The 20,007-nt window shown below is 35.5% G+C and overlaps 1 protein-coding gene across 14 annotated transcripts in view; it reads left to right on the forward strand.

Moving 5' to 3' along the window:
* The window catches only part of DCAF6 (DDB1 and CUL4 associated factor 6), a 179,492-nt gene that overhangs the window by 91,201 nt on the left and 68,284 nt on the right, over positions 1-20,007 (forward strand). For 8 of the 14 annotated variants that reach the window (XM_043876213.1, XM_043876217.1, XM_043876219.1 and 5 more), the window contains 3 exons: positions 4,928-5,021; positions 6,301-6,420; positions 7,870-8,130. In XM_043876213.1, coding sequence (XP_043732148.1) covers positions 4,928-5,021; positions 6,301-6,420; positions 7,870-8,130 — 475 coding nt within the window. Of the gene's footprint in view, positions 1-4,927; positions 5,022-6,300; positions 6,421-7,869; positions 8,131-19,148; positions 19,320-20,007 lie in introns of all 14 variants that reach the window. The other 6 variants (XM_043876209.1, XM_043876211.1, XM_043876208.1 and 3 more) reach the window with 1 other exon arrangement.

Consider the following 20,007-nt stretch of genomic DNA (forward strand, 5'->3'; position numbering starts at 1 on the left):
TTCTTTTCAGTGTTTTATGTTAAATTCTTTGTAGTAATGTTCAGACAAGCTCTTCTCAGCTCACCAAATAATTATTTGATATCTACTGTATGATAGTACAGTAAACTTGAGAAATCTACTGAACTTGAGAAAATCAAGGCTGACTGTTACACAGATATGACCTGTCATTCAGCAGTTTGCAAATAAATAGATAAAAGAGTAAGATTTATAAACAAATTGTGAAAGTTAAAATAACAATTATATGTAAGAATTAATGTTCCATATAAGTAGACCAAAGACAGAATAATTGTATTTAATTTGGAGCATAAGAAACTGTTGAGCAGGTTTTTAAAGTATGAATAAAAGTTAAATATATGCTTTTTTTCTTGTGTTTTCATATTTTTATATTTTCTTAATTTGTAGGGGTCTCTTTTCCATATTATTTCCTTTGAGTGAGTGAAAGTTGCTCAGTCGTGTCGTGTCCAACTCTTTGCAACCCCATGGACTGACTATACAGTCCATGGAATTCTCCAGGCCAGAATACTATAGTGGGTAGCCTTTTCCTTCTGCAGGATTATTTCCTATATCCTCTAATAATTTCTCTTTTGCTCCTGTTCCCTTTTTTTGGCCATGTTGCACAGCATGTGGGGTCTCAGTTCCCCACCAGGGACTGAATCCTGGCTCTCACAGTGAAAGCATGGGGTCCTAGCCACTGGACCACCAGGGAGTTCATGTTCCCCTTCTTTATTTACCGCATTCTTTTGTCTTATTCAAATTTTTTCCCACTTCTCCTTTTATTTTGGTATTCCTGTTTTCTTTTTATGCCTTTTCTTTCTTCTTTTCTTTTTCTCATATCTTTTTGACGTTTTTTCCCCCACCTACCTAGCACATTATTGGATTGCTTTGTTGAATCCCATCTCTCATTTTCTCCTGGTCCTCATGATTTATCCCTAAAAGTTTTACACATGTCCTCAGCTTTTTGAAAGTTTGCTTCTGTATCACTTTGCTTTTACTGAAGACCTGCATCAGTACCTGATTTCACTGACTGAAAATTCCAAAGAGGATTTTCACTTTTACAGAAAAGAAAGGTGAAAAGTGAAAATAGCACCTAGTGACTGTTTGCAGTGCGCACCCTGAGCAGCAAGTGCTACCACCACACTCCTTCCCGGGGAACTACACTTGGCATCTCAGTGTCAAGCTGCCCTGGCTTTGAATTGTGTTTATATCTCAGCATTAAGCTCTGTAGTATTGAATTGTGTCTGTAAACATCTGTGCCTTATCTTGATTTATTTTGTGCATCAGTTAGCAAGATGTGTCTTAATGTAATTGCTTCTTTGTGTTACTCCACTTTGACTTACGAAGGGTTTCATGGGAGCATTCTGCTTTCAGATAGCAGGGGAAACCTGTATCTAAAATGTGTTAGTATTACTTCCATTTTACCACTAACACTGATCCAAGGCATCAGCACCTCTCCTGGATTATTATGATAGCTTTCTTACTAGGTCCCTGCTTTCATACCACCCTCTCCAATCCTTTAGTTACACAGTAGCCAAAGTAATCTTTTAAAACATAAGTCAAATCATGCCACTGTTCTGATTCACACTCCAAAATGGCCCACCACCTCACTCAAAACTGAGGTCCATATAGTGGATCTTATGTTACCTGGTTCTTGTCACTTCTATGGCTCTCTCCTTTGTTTGCTCTCCTCTAGCCACATCTAGTTACTTATTGACTCAGGCAGGCTAAGTGTGCTTCTGCCTTACAGTTTTTGCATTTACTTTGCCTGAAGTGACCTCCCCCAGATTATCTGGATTTCTTCTTCCTTTACCTCTTACAGTGCTTTGCACTTGTTTTTTTCTCCATTAGACCCTAACATACCACGTTATTTAGAATTGTATCTCTTGATTCTCTGGTACTACCTCTCCCTTTTCCACTTGATTTTATTCTGTAACACTTACAACTTTCTCTGTATATTTTACTTGTTTAATTTCACGTATTTTGTAAACTCTGTGACACTGAGAATTTTTGTATGTTTTGTCTGTTGATCTTTCCCTGATACCAAGTGTAGTGGCTGACACATTAAAGGTGCTGAAAAATTTTTTATGGAATGACTGACTGAATATCATTTTTAGGATTTTTTATGGAATGACTGATTGTACCATTTTCAGGATTCTTGACTAGATTATTTTGCATATCTCAAAAAATCAAACTTGGGACTGTTTTTAACTTGAAGATCTTGTTCCAAGAATACTTGCTGAGATTATAACATCAGTTCTTTGCCTGTACAATATAAAAATTTCTCTCTTGTAACCATGGAACAGAGCTCTAGTTTGTTATTCTAAGTACAATTTATATACAGGTGAGGTTCTCTCTGGAAGTGATTATATGTCTGACATTTAAAACAGCTACCACACCAGGCATCTTCTAATTATTCCTTTTCACACTTGTGACTTCCTCTGCAGGTTTTGTTATTCTCAGTTGCTTTTAACCATACTTATATATAATATGGACTATTTTAGAGGAGTTTCTGTTTCCTTTGCTGAGGATGGAAAGTCCCCCATTCCCCACCCCTTCCCCCCCACCTCACTGCCCCCGCCCCCCGTCCCGCCCCCATTCTCCTTGTTGCTCAGTATAGTTTCCAGGAGAAAATAGAAAATTTACCACTAAGCTATCACTAAATTTCTATCAAAACTTGCTAAATTGTGAGGAGGAAAAAGTGAATGTTATGTTAAAATATAAGGGAGTGACCCACAACATTGGAGAAAATATTTGCAAATCATACATCTGGTTTATGATTTAGAATCTAGTATCCAGAATATGTTATATAAAGAATACTTGCTACTCAACGGTGAAAAGATAAATATCTTAATTTAAAAAATTGATAAAGGATTTGAATAGACATTTCTCCAGAAAAGGTATACAAATGGCCATTAAGCACATATGGAGATGTTCGCCATCACTGATCAAAGCCACAGTGAGGCACCACTTCATAGGTTGACTAAAAAAACCAGTGACAAGTGTAAGTGTTCATGAAAATGTGGAGAAATCAGAGCTCTCATACGTTACTGGTAGGAGTATGAAATAGTACAGGTGCCTTGGAAAACAGCTTGGCAATTCCTCAAAATTTAAACATGGAAGCTATCATATTATTTAGCAATTTCATGCTAGGTTATATACCCAAGAAAATTGAAAACATGTCCCCATAAAAACTTGCACGTATGTTCATAGCAGCATTAGTTACAATAGCCAAAAAGTGGAAAGAGCTGTTTTCATCAGCTGGTGAATGAATAAACAAAATGTGGTATATTTAAAAAGTGGAATGTTATTGAGCCATAAAAATAGCGATGAAATACTGATACATGCTACAGTGTGGATGCACCTTGAAAAATACTATGCTAAGTGGAAGAAGTAATACATAATGGCCACATATTATATTATTACACTTACATGATGTGTCCAGAATAAGCATATCCATAGAGACAGAGTAGATGAGTGGTTATCAGGAGGAGAGTTGAGGGGCAAATGGGGAGTGATGAAAATAATCTAGATTAGTGAGATACAAGTAGCTGCATAGCTTTTGTGAATATATACCACTGATTTGTCTGCTTTAAAAGGATAAATATTTTTAAAAGTGTAAATATTATGGTATGTGAATTATACATCAATAAAAAGATGTTAAAAATGTGAAAGTTAAAGGGAGTGATTAAGAGTGTCAGATACCATATGTATCAAATAGAAGAATCTCTAAAAGGTGCCATTCAAATTGGAAATGGATTTTTGATCATTTTATCATTGATCAGTGAACTTAGCAATTGATCATTCACTGGTGATATGGGTGAGAATTCAATGGAAAAATGAGTTGACTTCAGTGAATTGAGTGAAGAGTGGTAGATAAAAATAGAATGAATACAGACTTTTTAAAAGAAGCTTGACAGTAAAGCTTCAGAAAGCATGTGAAAAGAATGTAGCTGAATAGAAATAGGAAATTGCAGTGTTTTACCTATTAAAAATGATAAGAACCTTTAGTATATTGTGAGGAAGAATCAAGAAAGAAGAGAGGAATGTAGGTATAGAAATAGAATAATTATTCAAGGAATGAAATAAAAAGCACAAATAGAGATTAGGCTTAAACACAACAAATGATCCATCTGCTAAGAAAGACTGGAAGAAATTAAGAAGTAGATAAGTTCATAGAATGAAGTTGAGGAGCTTGCTATCGTTTCTATGGAACTGACTTTATTTTTTCTGAAGTAGTAGGAAGAGTTAGTAGCTGAGAATGAGAACGAGGTAGAGTAAAGACACTGAGGTGAGTAATGCAGGTTGGAATAGATGCTGGGGGAGAACCAGAGAGCAAATGGTTAGTAATAGTAAGAAAATAGTGGGTACTCCTATTGCCAACTAGGTGTGTAGCTACTTTACCTATACTATATTTATCATTCATAATAGAAAGCTTAGGCTTAATGTAGTTAGATAACTTTTCTCTTGTCAGTTGAAAAATGATGGGATTTGATATCACATTTACATGACTTTAAAGTTGCATTCAGTCTTTAGGTTGAAGATACTAAGTATAGGCTGTCAACATCAATGGATATTTATGGCTGTCTTTCATATTTTGGTTTTTCGTTGTTGTTTAGTCGCTAAGTCATGTCCAACTCTTTTTTAACCCCTTGGACTGTAGCCTGCCAGGCTCCTCTGTCCATGGGATTTCTGAGGCAAAAATACTGAAATGGGTTGCCATTTTCTTCTCCATGGGACCTTTTCAATCCAGGGATTGAACCCATGTCTTATGGGTTGGCAGGTGGATTATTTACCACCGAGCCACCAGGTAAGCCCCATATTTTGATTTAGCATCTCAATAAAGAAAGTTAAAAAAAAAAATGGAAAGACTCTATTAGACGTACGGTGTGCTTTAAGAATTTAGCAAACGAGTTTTCTTCTCATCTTTTAGTTACGACAGCCTCCAGTTAAACGTTTGAGACTTCGTGGTGATTGGTCAGATACTGGACCCCGAGCAAGGCCTGAGAGTGAACGAGAAAGAGATGGTAACTATATTTGGTCAACTTTTAAAAAATTAATATTTTAGCTTGTTTCCATTTTTTTGCTTTATAAGTGATATTGTAACAAACATCTTTGTACATATATCTTTGTACATGTACTTGTGCAAGTGTGTCTTAGGATGAATTCCTAAAAGTGGAATGTGTGGGTCACTGGATAATTGGATTTTAATATTGATAGTTATCAAATTACCCTCTGAAGAGTATATACTATTTTGCATTCCCACTGAAAGTCTAAGAATACATTTTTTGCCACAGAAAGATTGGGTATTATCAAACTTTATAATTTTTGCCTTTGTATTTGATATAGAGAGAATTGAAAACTCCCAATTTCCAATCTGAGAGTTTTATAAGAGCACATAAAAAATTTTTTTTTTCCCTCCTATCAGATGCCTTTGGTAAGCATAAGAAACTACTATTTGGGAGTGTTAAGGTGCACATGTAAAATAGAAGTAATGTTTGTGATTTTATATAATAAATGGGTCTATAGCCAAAGTCTTATTCTAATGATTTCTGAAGGCTTTTAAGATCAAAAGCATATTTTCCAATATATTAGTGTTTGTATTATTTGACATCATATTTTAAAATATAAGGCTATATTATATAAAGGTAATAAAGCATAGAATAAATTCTATCATAGAAAATACAAAAATAGTTTTTATTTTAAATTATATGATTGTAGAATAGAATTATCACAGTTTCAATTTGATGGGATAGTTAATTTGATAATGCCCTTAAGACTACTCAAATATTTGAAGGAAGAAAAGGGGGGAGGAAAAAGATAAAACATTTTCTGGTTTCATTTAATTTCAACTATATGTAATTTGCAGTAAATGATGATGAAAATAAATTCAGTTTAAGGAAATTTAAGTGAGAGGGCAAACCTTCAGTTTAGGGAAATTTAAGAGAGAGGTCATGCTTTGTTTTCAGTCTGTTCAACTTAAAATTCATGAGCTCTTCCTATCTGTGTACTCTTAGACCTAAAGATGTGGGTTGGGGTAAGGGTAGGAGTGTGGAAGTACCTCAGGATTGGCAGAGATGTAGGAGGAGCTCAAAATACAGACGGAGAGTGATTCATATATACATTTACTATAAAATGTGATGACAGCCCTAGTAGATTTACATATGCATTCATATAATTTATTTAAGCAATTTGATTTTTTAAAATTGCTTTCACTTTAAAGGCCTTCAAATATAGATTTTTACATTAATGAAAAATCCTGACTTATTACTAAGTTCACTGATAAGACCTGTTTTGTTATCATAGGAGAGCAAAGTCCCAATGTGTCATTGATGCAGAGAATGTCTGACATGTTATCAAGGTGGTTTGAAGAAGCAAGTGAAGTTGCACAAAGCAACAGAGGACGAGGAAGATCTCGATCGAGAGGTAATTTTCATTATTAATTAAAGCTACCAGAAGGCTTGCAAAGACTATTTTTTGAAGTCAGTTTTATTTATATTATTTAGTGTATACCATATTTTATATCCTTAGTGATCATAAAGTTCTTACTGTATTATGTGGAACAGTAGAGGACAAAGGGTGTTGGGTTATTTGTTCCTTTAGTTAGCCCTCATTGTTTGCTTTTCTCAAGAAAAGTAAGAGAATCTGATACTCTGCCTTGTAAGTCCATTTGTATGTACTTGGAGAGTGGATGTAGATTAAACTCTGTGGATAAGTAAGTGTTATATAATTGAATAGTTTCTTCTTTTGGTTATTTATATACAATGGTTATTAATTGCTATTTCAGGTATTAGCTGACCTGTTTTCATATTTTGGTTCACTACTTTCTAGCTTTATGATCTTGGCAAGTTACCTATCTCTGTCAAAAATCATGAATATGAAAGCTAATTCCTAAATGCTTTAAGTCCAAAAATGAAAATTTCTATTGAATTTATTTTACAAATAGTTCTTGTTAAATTCTGCATATATAAACTTAAAAAAATTTCTTAGACTATGGATTTGCTTAAGGGTTATCACATTTGTGCTTAAATTTAAACTAAGATATATTTAAATCAAGATAATTAAAGGAAAAAAATTTATATTCTATAGTAGCATCTTTTAAGACATGAACTTGATTAATTCATTCTGTATCTTTCTTTTAATAATATAGATTTGAAGCAAAATCAGGAAAGCTTTTAATGTTTATTGAGTATTCTTAATTATTCTGTTGCAGATAGCACAAGGCCTGCCGCAACACATAGCGGATATCCAAGCCTTTTAAAATCATGATTTCATCATGTTAGTTTAGTGGTTAAAGCACTACTGCTAATGAAATGGCAATTGGGAACTTAATCCCATTCGGACCTAATTGTAGCTTTACTCTTGTTAATAAAATTTTTAATTAAATATTTTCCCAAGGATATTATTATGTTACAGAGTGGAAATATATTAATATAAGTCCCTTATCCTTTTGTTGTTGTTCAGTCACCAAGTGGTGTCCAACTCTTTGTGACCCTGTGGACTGCCGCATGCCAGGTTTCCCTGTCCATCTATTAAGTCAGAATTATCATCTTCAAACTTAAGGAACAAGACATTGTTTACAGGCATCTTGCAAGCTGTTATTTAGCTTTGTCTAAGTCAAGCTACGATGTTGAGCATTTTGCTTAGAAGGTTGATTATTGTAACAGGAATGTGCCATAGGTAGGTTTTTTACCCCTGTTAATTAGCATGTTTGGTTAAGGTACCAAACCACCAGTGGGTGCTTTTGATATCCTGAAATTATCTATTTCTCTATGTATGTGTGTGCACATATATTTCTTGAACATATCTCTTTAGAGGAGTTAGTTTTGGAAAGCATTTAGTATTTCAGTTTGTATTACAATGTGTTTTTTGAAGGTGGAACGAATCAGTCAGATGTTTCAACTCTTCCTACGGTCCCATCAAGTACTGATTTGGAAGTGGGTGAAACTGCAATGGAAGTAGATACTCCAGATGAACAGTTTCTTCAGCCTTCTACATCCTCTACTGTGTCAACTCAGGGTCATTTGGCATCATCTTCTACAGAAAGCCCTCATTCTACTTCTTTGCTGTCTTCTCCAGACAGCGAACAAAGGCAGTCTGTTGAGGCGTCTGGACACCATACACATCATCAGTCTGGTGAGGATGTTATTCTTTAAATAGGCTGTGATTCATCTGATGATTTTTGATAATGAAAACATTTTAATGGGTTATTTTGAAAGGAACTGAATTACATCAACTTATTCTTGCTGAAAAAAATGATCAAAATTACTTGTAATACATGAATATGTAACTTAAAAACAGAATTCAAGTGTGCCTCACTTGCATGAATTTTATCACATAGCAGGAAACTTCAGTTTACCCAAGACAATTCTTTATAAAATGTAAGTATCAGAAGATAGTGTTTAGACATAGTTTAATGTATTGACTTAATGATTATTTTTATAGGCCGTTATAGACCATTATGGAACAAAATTTCTTTCTAGGCGTTAATGAAAATATAGCCCTGATTATTATTAGTTACTTTGTATTTATTTATTTTTTAATTATTTTTCTTCAAATCATGAAATACTTTCAATACGTTCTTTATGGTGAATTTTATATGGTCTTTTGTTATATGTATATGCAATTTACCAAAAGAATTATTTCTCCTTTGTTTACATGAAAAAAATTTTAACAGATCTTGGTCTTCTTGGTATTTGATGTTAATGAAAAAAATCAACTTCTCAATTCTACTAAAATTGTATTTTCTTTTCAGTATTCCTCATGTTCACACACCCCTCCTCCATGGAATGTACTACTGTTTACATCAGTAATTTAGCATATATGTCTGTAGTTTACTTGGCATTTTAACTGTATACATGTAATTATAATAACCAATAAGATGTTCATTCGTATTTTTCTTTGGGATTTTTAAGGAAGTATTTTACTCATATATAATTAAAAATGTTAGCAACTAAAGATACAGCTGGGAGGCCTAAGCTAAAACCTACAAAAAAAATTCCTAACAGCTTTCCTAACTGCCACGTTGGTACTTTATTCTTACTTCTCTGAAATCTGATACCAGATCACCAAATATGAGGTGTTTTAAATTAAGCACTTTTATCAGTATATCCCAGTTTTGGTCATTTATTTTCAATTTCTATGAGAGTAGAAGCCAGAGTCAGTTACATGACAGTTAAATAATAGATGTGTATAATTTATCTATAACAATGAGCTAAAGATGAGCTATAAAATTAGGTTTTCCACATTCTCATCGATACAGCATTTCAAGTTTTGGGGAAATAACATATTTTGGAGGGTTTGGGAAGCTGGGACAAAATCAGCTCAAAGTTTGCTTTCCAAAACAAGTAAAATTGGTAAAAATAAGAGTTTTTGAAGTGATAACATTCTTGGGAATACTCTTAAAGAGTCTGATCAATTGTAAGTTTGATCACAGCTTAGCCAAGATTGTCTATCTCATTTTTATGCTCCATGGAGTCTTACCTGATTCCAGTTGTTTCTTAAACACATTTCTGAGTATACTACCTTGTAGGGAATTTCATTTTTCCATTTTGTCATAGCTTCTTAACACATTCTAGTACTGCATTTCAGATTATTAAATCCTTTTTAATATTTGATGTAAGTATTAGATACTGCAGTCATTGAATCATTGAAGGAAAAAAAAACATTTTTGTGATGATCCTCTGACATTGAACATTACTTAGCACTTTTGTCTATAAATTTTTCATAGATAAGAAAGACTTTTAACTGGTAGGTTATGGAAAGAATTTCGTCTGACTAAACTATGGAAAAATGGGGATATTTCCATGTTACTAAGATAGTATTGCTACTGAGGAAAATGATTTGATGTTAGATGTAACATCTAAAGATTATGTCACTGATTGTTTTGACAATAGGCTTTAGCATTTTAACAATAAGGACTTAATGCTCTTTATGTTGTGTTTTGTTTTTCAATCTTTATTCAGTTCTAAGTCTAGATGGGTTTTTGAGTAGTAGGAATTGCCTATATTGGTGGGAGTGTCATCTCAGAACCATGATTTCTGTTATTGTCTTGCATAGAAATAGAGAAAATGAAAACATATGCTTCTTGCTTTTCCTGTGAATATCTCTCCATTGTAAATGTTTGTATTTTTCATTTATGTCCCTTCCTTTTCTTCTGTCACTTTTGCCGGGGTGAAGGAGAGGCACAATGGGAATGTGAAGACTTGCTGGGCAGCACTCCATCTCATTGAACCGGATTATTTGCTTTCTCTTAGCCTGTAACTGAGTCACTGAATGTTAGTGAGGAAATTTATGACCACAGATTTCACTGGGTGCTCCGCACTGTGTGTTAGAACAGTCTTTTAACACAATTGCTCTCCAACTGTCAGTTTCACACCTTATGTCTCTCAGACTTTTAGCACTACACTTTGTCCTCATCCTGCTCCCTAGCTGATAACCTTCTTTCATTCATAGTAGGGGGAAGAAAGCATTCACTTTCCTACTTTTGAATCTCTCAACTTTCCAGCATCTGTACTCACATTGTCCAAGACAGAAGTGGTCACATTGTGGGAAGAAGTGTATCTGCTCCTAACAGAAGCTAACCAGTGCAGTTTCCATCTCTTCCCATCTTTTCCAGGAGTTTGCTCCTTGTCCTGCATCTTTATTATTACCTTTTCTACTGAATTTTTCTTTTCCGCCTCAAACATGCTCTATTATTATCTTGTCTTAAAAAAAATCTCTTAATCGTCCCACATCCCCCTCCAGACCCATGTCTTTGCTCCTTTTATAATCAGAGTCTTCATGAGAGTAGCTGACATATACTGTCTCCTTTTTCTCACCATGTTCCACTTACTTACCGACCAACCCTAATCTGCCTTTTAACTTCCTTTTTCACTGAAACTTTTTGTCAGAGTCACTACTGACTTCCATTTTGCCCCAAAAGTATACTTCTTTCTTTTAACCCAGTTATATTTAGCATAGTCTGTCACTTCTTTCTTGAAGCACTTTTCTTTTTTGGCATCTGTGATACCACTTTTGCCTACTTAACTCTTATTAGCATCTCTGGTTTTCAGTAACCATTGTTGATAGTTCTCATTCTATAATTACTTGTCAATATTTTAGTAGAACCCCATAGCCTGTGCTGTCTTCTCTACATGGACTCTGTCCCTCATAAAATTGTATCAATTCCTGGAGCATTTAATATCTCCAAATGTATACTGACAATCTGATCTTCTACCCTGAGTTACTTATTCCTGTGTCCAACTGCTTATTTAACACTTTGTTTTGATTATCTTTGCTGTGAATAGATATCCAGTAATTTATTGTTTTTGGTCTAACATGTCCAGCTATAATTTATCTTCCTACCCTTCCTATCTCACTAATCTCTTTCATCTTGATCATTTCATATCTTAGTAAATTATAATTACTGCTTATTTTCTTATTTTAACAGACTATGGGTTACTGATCTGATTCCTTGCTTTCCTTCATGTCCCTCACCCAATGCATCATCTATTTTCTCTGTATCTAAGATACCCTTTACTTCTTTTCATCTTACTGGATTGGCCAAAAAGTTCTTTCAAGTTTTTTGCACAAGATGTCATGGAAAAACCCAAATGAACTTTTTGGCCAACCCAGTACTCTTATTCCCTTATACTTTATTCTCCATGCAGCAGCCAAAATGAGTATTTTAAAATATTAAATCAGATTTTGGAACTTTGCCATCTAAAACTCCTCAAAGACTTTTGATTGCATTTTAAATATAAATAAAAGAGGAAAAAGAACTGAATCTTTATGGCTGGTGCCTTGTCTACCTTTCTAGGCTCATTTCGTACCATACTCTGTCTTCCTAATGATCATCACACGTAGCTGTACTGATTCAGTTCAGTTCCTTGAATATGGTAGGCTTTCTTTTGCCTCTTTCTTTTGGATTCTGAGTCTTTGTAACAAACTTATTGATCTCTGTACTTGAGAAGCTCTTCCCTTGGTTCTCCCTATTTTTTTGGTTCTCAGCTCAAATGTCACCCAAGGGAGGTCTTTCATAACTCTCATAGCTAGGTTCATCTTCCTTTCCTTCCTGCCCCAGAATTTTATTGTCTTGTATAGCCCTATTGTAATTATTTTATTTTTTATTGATTTGCTTATGACTATTTTCTCATTAAAATATACTCTCATAAAGACAGAGATTTTATCTATCATAAGTTTCTTAAAGATACTGTTAAGTCCTTTAAGCTGGTATAACCTATGTAATGTATATTTAGCTATTTGATAGTCTTTATAGTTTCAGTTCCATTTCATTCATTCTGGATGTTTCCAGTAGGCTCCACAAATTTGATGATATGTAGGGAAGATGCTGTGAATAGATATCTGGTAACTTATTGTTTTTGGATTCATTATTTGCCCTTGACTTTCCAGACAACATAAGACTGGATACTTTTTTCTTACTTTGTTCCAGAAATACTTTATGGTAACTTATGGAAATACTCCTAAAAAATCATTTTGATACATGATGAAATCAGGACAGGTAAAATATGGGTAGGAGAAAAAATGGAGCCACAGTGACATGAATATATAAAGTACGTGCCTGAAGAGTAGTGTATCTAGAGGGGCCACTGAATTGACTTTGAGTTTTGTAGCTGAATTAGGAAGATAATATACTCAAGTGGAATTTGAAGTCAGTTGGTCACTGTTTTAAAATTTGAATTTCTTCACCCTTTGTATTCTTGAATTTTATTTTTATTCACATAGACCATTTGAAACTACATTCTGTATACATAGCACAGAATCTGATTAGACATTTTGTTTCTTATTCATGGTCTTTTCTTGAATGTTTAACAAAAGATGGTGCTTTTGAAAATATGGTTATAAGATTACCTATTTAAAGACCAGAAAGGTATGAATATGAGCTGAAACTATATAAGGTTAAAATGAGATCTTCATAATTTTATTTATAAAAAATATTTCAAAGTAACTACAAAATATTTTTTTCTTTCTCAATAATGCCTATCAGACATCAGTTTTAGTTGTTTCTCAAACTAAGCCTTTGTGTGTTATTTGTAATTTTTTTCCCATGGTAAGGAGCTTCTTGTAATGAGAGTGTGTTAAATGAGATAGTCATTCTAATGTGTTATACTTTAATTTCCTCCTTTGGTCTTATTTTAATCTAAGAAAGAGAAGGTGGTTTCTTTGGATTGGGTAAAGGATATCAGTACATAAAAAATTTAGTTTGGGGGGCTCACCTTGAGCGGCGTCACCTAGAGGATCCATGTGTTTCTAGTTAATGGATCACTGCTAAGAGTCGGACACGGCTGAGCGACTACGCTTTCATTTTCATGTTCCTGCATCGGAGAAGGAAATGGCAATCCACTCCAGTGTTCTTGGCTGGAGAGTTCCAGGGACGGGGGAGCCTGGTGGCTGCTGTCTATGGGGTTGCACAGAGTCGGACACGACTGAAGTGACTTAGCAGCAGCAGCAGCAGACCATGAGAACTGAATTTTTTTATGATAGTACATAATGACTTACGTGTGGATTCCTGCTTATTTACAGATTTCTGCGTCAGCTCAAGTTTTGACATTTATTTAGGTCTATTCAGAATCTTTATGGTGGAATTGACCTCTGTTGAAAAATTCCTGGGGAAGTTAAAACTCTGTTGTATGGCATAGCAAAGCAAACTTTTCAAAGCTGAGATAATACAGTTTACAGTTTCCTTTAAAGGGTCAGGGTCTAATCAGATGAGATATATGCAGTTTAGAGAGTAGAAAAAAGTGGAACTGTTAGGTTAATGACCACTTTGGGGAAGCTAAAGAAGCGATCAGAGGAACTTGTAAATCAGTAAAGGAATGACCAGTTCTGATCTTGGAGATAGCAGTGAATGGTGACATGAAGTGAGATCTTAGTTCCCTGCCCAGGAATTGAATGTGTGTAGCCTGGCCTCCCTGGTGCCTCAGTGGTAAATAATCCATCTGCAATGAAGGAGACACAGGCTTGATTCCTGGGTCAGGAAGATCCCCTGGAGGAAGTCAGGGCAACCCACTCCAGTATTCTTGCCTGGGAAATCCCATGGACAGAGGAGCCTGGCGGCTACACACAAAAGAGTTGGATACAACTTAATGATTAAACAACAACAACAAAAAGCCTGGATGAAAATCAGAAATACTAACCATCAGACCAGCAAGAGCTACTGGTTAGAAGCAAGTTTTCCCTGGCTCTTGCCCCCATTGAAAAATGCATTTCTCATGGAGGCAAAACTGTTAAAACAGGTACAAAGTTTATTATTAGAGAGACAGCACAACAAGTGAGAGAGCACGCAGAGAAATGGTTTAGTTAAAATTGGAGTAAGGCAGAGATGCACACCCTGAGAGGAAGGGTGTGGGCATCCTCCCGAATGTGGAGGAGCACATTCCTGAAGAGGAAGTTAAATCATGTATATAGAGCAGTTCTTCCGGGTCTTTATCTTTGGCCAGTTACTTGGTTTCTTTTTCCACATCTGAAATTCTTTAGGACCCTCTCCAGTACGCATGCACAATTTTTTCCAAAATGATTTCCAGCTCAGAGGCCAGTGGGTCACCTGTGGCATCACACATTATGGGTTGGTACCCCCTCCTTTTGACCCCTGAGAAGGCTTTCTGAACATGTGCAATGTCTCCCTTGCCCCAAGGGTAGATAATACTCGATCTCTTCATCTTTTCTCAACAGGATTTAGCCCCTCTTTGTGTCTGCCATGACTGTTGTCTTAAAGTGTCCTCAAGGAGACAAAGTCAGGCCATTTACCCAATTTCTGTTGTTATTTCTGTTTCTGAAGGAGGCTGGTTGTAAATATCTAGCCTATCTCCTGTCTCAGGAAATGCAAACAGGAGCCTAGTTGTTAAGTGTCTGGCCTGAAGCCCATCTTTTTAGCCCCAAGAAATGTAAACATGAGGCCAGTTGTAAATACCTAGCCTGGAGCCCATCTATTTCCTGCCTCTGTTCTAGGAGGAAAAATACCCAAGGATCACCTGGACGAAGGAGCAAGTTGGGAGTGATAGCAAGCAGATAAAGTACCACCAAATGACATGTAAAAATAATCCAGCGTCCAGGACAAAAGAACCTATGTACTGGAAGAGAGGCAGGACTGCAGGTTACAACCAGATGGACTTTCCTCGGGTCTGTGCTGTGCTCGTTAGTTGCTCAGTCGTCTCTGACTCTTTGCGACCCCATGGCATGTTCGTAGCCCGCCAGGCTCCTCTGTCCATGGGGATTCTCCAGGCAAGAATACTGGAGTGGGTTGCCATGCCCTCCTCCAGGGGATCTTTCCAACCCATGAATCAAACCCAGGTCCTCCCGCATTGCAGGTGGATTCTTTACTGGCTGAGCTCACCTATAGTTTATTGTTGTTTTACATCAGTAGGAATTGTCATTATGGAGACTTGCCTAGATTCTTTAAAAACAAGAAGAGTAGAGTTAGTAGTATCAGATGGAAGTACAAATTTCCCGTTAGCAGTTCCTGGCTCATTGTTGAGCATTTTTTGTTGTTGTTGTTGTTATTGTTTTTAAAATTCAGCCCAAAGATACTCGTATTCACTTTTGATTTTGGTTAATGTTAGCGAAAACTAAGTCTCCAAGTATTTATTCATATCACAGATGGTATATGTTTGTTTATACATTTTTAAAAGAATGTAATGTATATGTATCTTTCATGCCTTTAATATTTCAAACTGCTAACAGTACTATTTGCTCAGACTGGTATTTCTGCTTGGAATTTTAATTCAAAATTTACCTTTTCTATTTAGGTCTGTGATGACTTCTTTCCCTAGCCTCATTTTTTTTTTTTTTTTTGAACTTTTAAACATACAACCATCCTTGTAAGTAAGCAAACAAATCCTTCTTTAAAAGGCACTGGGAGCATTGAATTAATGTTCATGACATTATCATAACTAAATCTTAATTTTCCAAGTTATAGAACATCACTGCTTATACTTAGAGCCTGCTACGGTAGATTTGCTACATCGTCATTGTCTTGTGGGTCAAGGATGGAGACTCATATCCCCATAAAGCATTTGTCACTGCAAGAGAGATGGTTTGAAACAACCATGAAGTTGGATGAATATTTTGTGATTTTTTTTTTTTTTTAAGCAAAACTTGATGTATCTGTTATCTCTCTATGGTAATTTCTTTTGAAGTATAAAATGACAAACTTCATGGCTGCATAATAATGCTTTATTTTATATTGCTAAAAGTGTTACTACTAGGCTGACAATAACTGTAGAATACGTATATACTTAAAAAGAAGACACAATAATATTGAGCATTACAATTTGTTAGTGAATACTGTCCTACTTGGTATGGAGAATTTTCTAGGAGGAACTGGCAGTAAAAGACTGATGATACTTGAATTGTGAAATCTTGACTGCTAATTGAATAAAATTCTTTATAAATAGAGGACATGGTAACAAACGTTAGTATCTCTGGCATGATTGATTCTGAAACAATAAACCAAATTTGCACTCTTATAATCTATATAAAAGAAGCTGAAGAGTGAAAAGTCTGACTTAAAATTCAGCATTCAAAAAACTAAGATCCAGTCCCATCACTTCATGGCAAATAGATGGGGAAACAATGGAAACAGTGACAGACTTAATTTTCTTGGGCTCCAAAATCACTACAGATGGTGACTGCAGCCATGAAATTAAAAGACACTTGCTCCTTGGAAGGAAAGTTATGACCAACCTAGACAGCATATTAAAAAGCAGACCATTACTTTGCCAACAAAGGTCCGTCTAGTCAAAGCTGTGATTTTTCCAGTAGTCATGTATGGATGTGAGAGTTGGACCATAAAGAAAGCTGAGTGCCAAAGAATTGATGCTTTTGAACTGTGGTGTTGAAGAAGACAAGAATCCCTTGGACTGCAAGGAGATCCAGTCAGTCAATCCTAAAGGAAATCAGTCCTGAATATTCATTGGAAGTACTGATGCTGAAGCTGAAGCACCAATACTTTGGCCACCTGATGTGAAGAACTGACTTCATTTGAAAAGACCTTGATGCTGGGAAAGATTGAAGGCAGGAGGAGAAGGGGACAACAGAGGATGAGATGGTTGGATGGTATCACTGACTCAATGGACATGAGTTTGAGCAAGCTCCAGGAGTTGGTGATAGAGAGGGAAGCCTGATGTCCATGGGGTCTCAAAGAGTTGGACATGACTGAGTGACTGAACTGAACTAACTGAAAGTTATTTGGTAATTTATATAATTTGCTGTGTCACTGAGAGAAATTCCATGTACTCCCTACATCAGATCTACAACTAATTTCTACACATATACTTGGTAGTACATCCACTTTGTTAGAGTGGATGAAATTTTTATGTACATGTCTAAAGTCAATTCCTCCTCTTATCTATTGCAACTCATCTCTTTTGGTCTATTCAAGGACATCATTCCTGCATTTGCCCACTTCTTATTTTCTCTCCTCTTTCCAATTAAGTGTATGTCCATCAGTCTACAAACATATGTAGTCTGTCCCAAACTAAAGCAAACCTCCCTTGATTCTATTCTCCCACCAACAGTCAGCCAGTTTCTCTTTTCCCCATTCACAGCAAAACTTCTGGAAAAAGTACATATGCTTTGTCCCTCTCCTTCTTTACTTCCCTTTTCTCTTGAACCTATTCCAGTCAGGTTTTGGCCTCTGTGACTTCACTCAAATGGCTCTTGTCAAGCCATTTTTTTTGTGGTTAGTTCTTTTTTTCTTTTTGTGGTTAATTCTTGGTCAGTGTCTTTTTCATTGTATCAGCAGACACAGCTGCTAACTTTATCCTTCCTGAAATACTTTGATCCCTGAGCTTATAGAACTTGGTTCACTCAGTCCTCCAGTCTCCTTTTTGCATTCTCCTTATTCTTGCTGTTCTTCCCTTCAGTTTACTTCTTAGACTTCTTTAGTTACTGTTTCAGTGACTGAAAGTGACATTGTCCTTGACATCCAGACTCACTGGTGAATTCTAACCTGTTATAGTGAGTCCCTATTCAGTTTCTCCGTTTGGATACTCATTTTTTTCTTAGGTACTACTTCCTCCTCCTCTGCTCTTCCCTCTCACAGTAAATGGCAACTTCATTTTTCCTGTTATCTACACTGAAAACGTTGGGGTCACTCTACATTCAAGCTATCAGCAAATTTTTCTGTCATTACCTGTAACATATATATCCCACATCCAGATACACTTCCCCTTGTGAGCAGTTGTACTTTTTTCTTTGCCTGGAACAGTTTTCCTCCAGATAGCCATGTGGGTTACTCCCTGACATCTTTGAAGTCTTTTTTCAAAAGTCATCTTAGGAGAAGAAGCTTCCATGGTGATCATGTATGAAACAGCGGCCAGTCCCCCTCTATCTTCATCACCCCCTCTCACCCTGCCCAGTGTACTTCATGGCAGTTATCCCTACTTGGTACAAACACAAACAGATACACGGTAGTATGTTTTCTTCTCAGAACACATCAGTAGGAACTGTTTTTTTATTCAATTTTTACTTATCCCAAGAACCTAAAACAGTGCCTCATACTTAGTTAGGTACTCAGCATTTTCTGCACAATTTCATGTTATACTATTTTTTATCTATGGCCACTGCTTCAGATGAAGTATAAGAAAATGTTAAAGATTATGTATATTATTCATCTTAAAAGAAAAAGTAAATGATAATTCTAACATAAAAAGAAACATTTTAGCTGAAAAATATATAGCTTTTACCTTTTTAAAGGGCTCTACTAATAAATTTCAAGAATTGTTTCCAAATGTATAACTTTTTCATAATCTTAATTATTATCTGATTGAAATTTGTAAAGTAGTTTTTGTATATAGATTAAATGAGATAACTGACATTTTCTAATTGTTGTAAAAGGAGATGCAATTAGGAAAGGAATGTTCACTTTTCAGTGTTTCACTATGAAAGATTTTACCTTCACTCTGTATAATTACATAAATGTTCTTAGAGAACTCTGTCTTATTCATCATAGTTAAACAGAAGCATTTGGGTATATAAGTGTGTATAGTTTATCATAATTTAATGATCAGTGATTTTTTATGAGTAGTTTGCTTTTAGTATTCTTCTGTGAGATGTGTTTTATTTATACCCTTCTCTCTTTAAAGTATAATTGTATTCTTACTATTTTCTGTTTCACTACTATCTTTTCATCTTTGTTTTCCTATCTGTGTCAGAATTTCTAAGGGGGCCTGAGATAGCTTTGCTCCGTAAGCGCCTGCAACAACTGAGGCTTAAGAGGGCTGAGCAGCAGAGGCAGCAGGAGCTAGCTGCGCGTACCCAGCAACAGCCTTCCACCTCTGATCAGTCTTCTCCTGAGGGCTCTTCACAGGACCCTCAGACTTCAGGTTATTAATATCAAGTGTCCTTAAGCAGCTGGTATAGTTTTTTTGGTTTGTTTTTTAACACTGCTGCTGTGTATAAGATGCTTCTCTTTTCCCCTTTCAAAGAAAGCTGATGCGCTTGAAGCTTTTCTCTTCATTTTTAGTATATGGTGAAATTTATCATCACATGGCTAGAAGGACAGATTGCCAACAGCACTTGCTAGCAAGAAGAATATAAAATAATCTATTATTTTATTTGTAATTTTAGAGAAGGGCAAATATTTACTACTTCTACAGCTAATGAGCTACCATCTAATAATCTAGTGAATTTGGAGCCTGCATTGATATTTCTATTGAAGTTTCCTGTATCTTGAAATGATATCTGTGCTTATGGCTCCTACCTCCTCCTTTTTTTAGTTTTTTGCTTTGAGAGTTAACCAGTACTTCTATTACCACATAAACATAGTAATGCTAGATTTTGGCCAATCATCCAATTCTGTAATCATTTGAAAATTTTCAATATTTGCTTTCATAGTCCTCCTACACATACTCAACTTTCTCATATGTAGGGCAGGAAAAATATTCTGGTTTTATGTTCCTGTTCTTAATATATAAAACTCTGATAAGACAGTAATAATCTGTACTACTCTCTTTTTCATTGAGTATTTTAGTGGCTCACTTTTTTTTAATAGCCAAAAAGCTCATGATGCTC

This window comes from Cervus elaphus, chromosome 20 (genome assembly GCF_910594005.1).
Source record: "Cervus elaphus chromosome 20, mCerEla1.1, whole genome shotgun sequence".
NCBI lineage: Eukaryota > Metazoa > Chordata > Mammalia > Artiodactyla > Cervidae > Cervus > Cervus elaphus.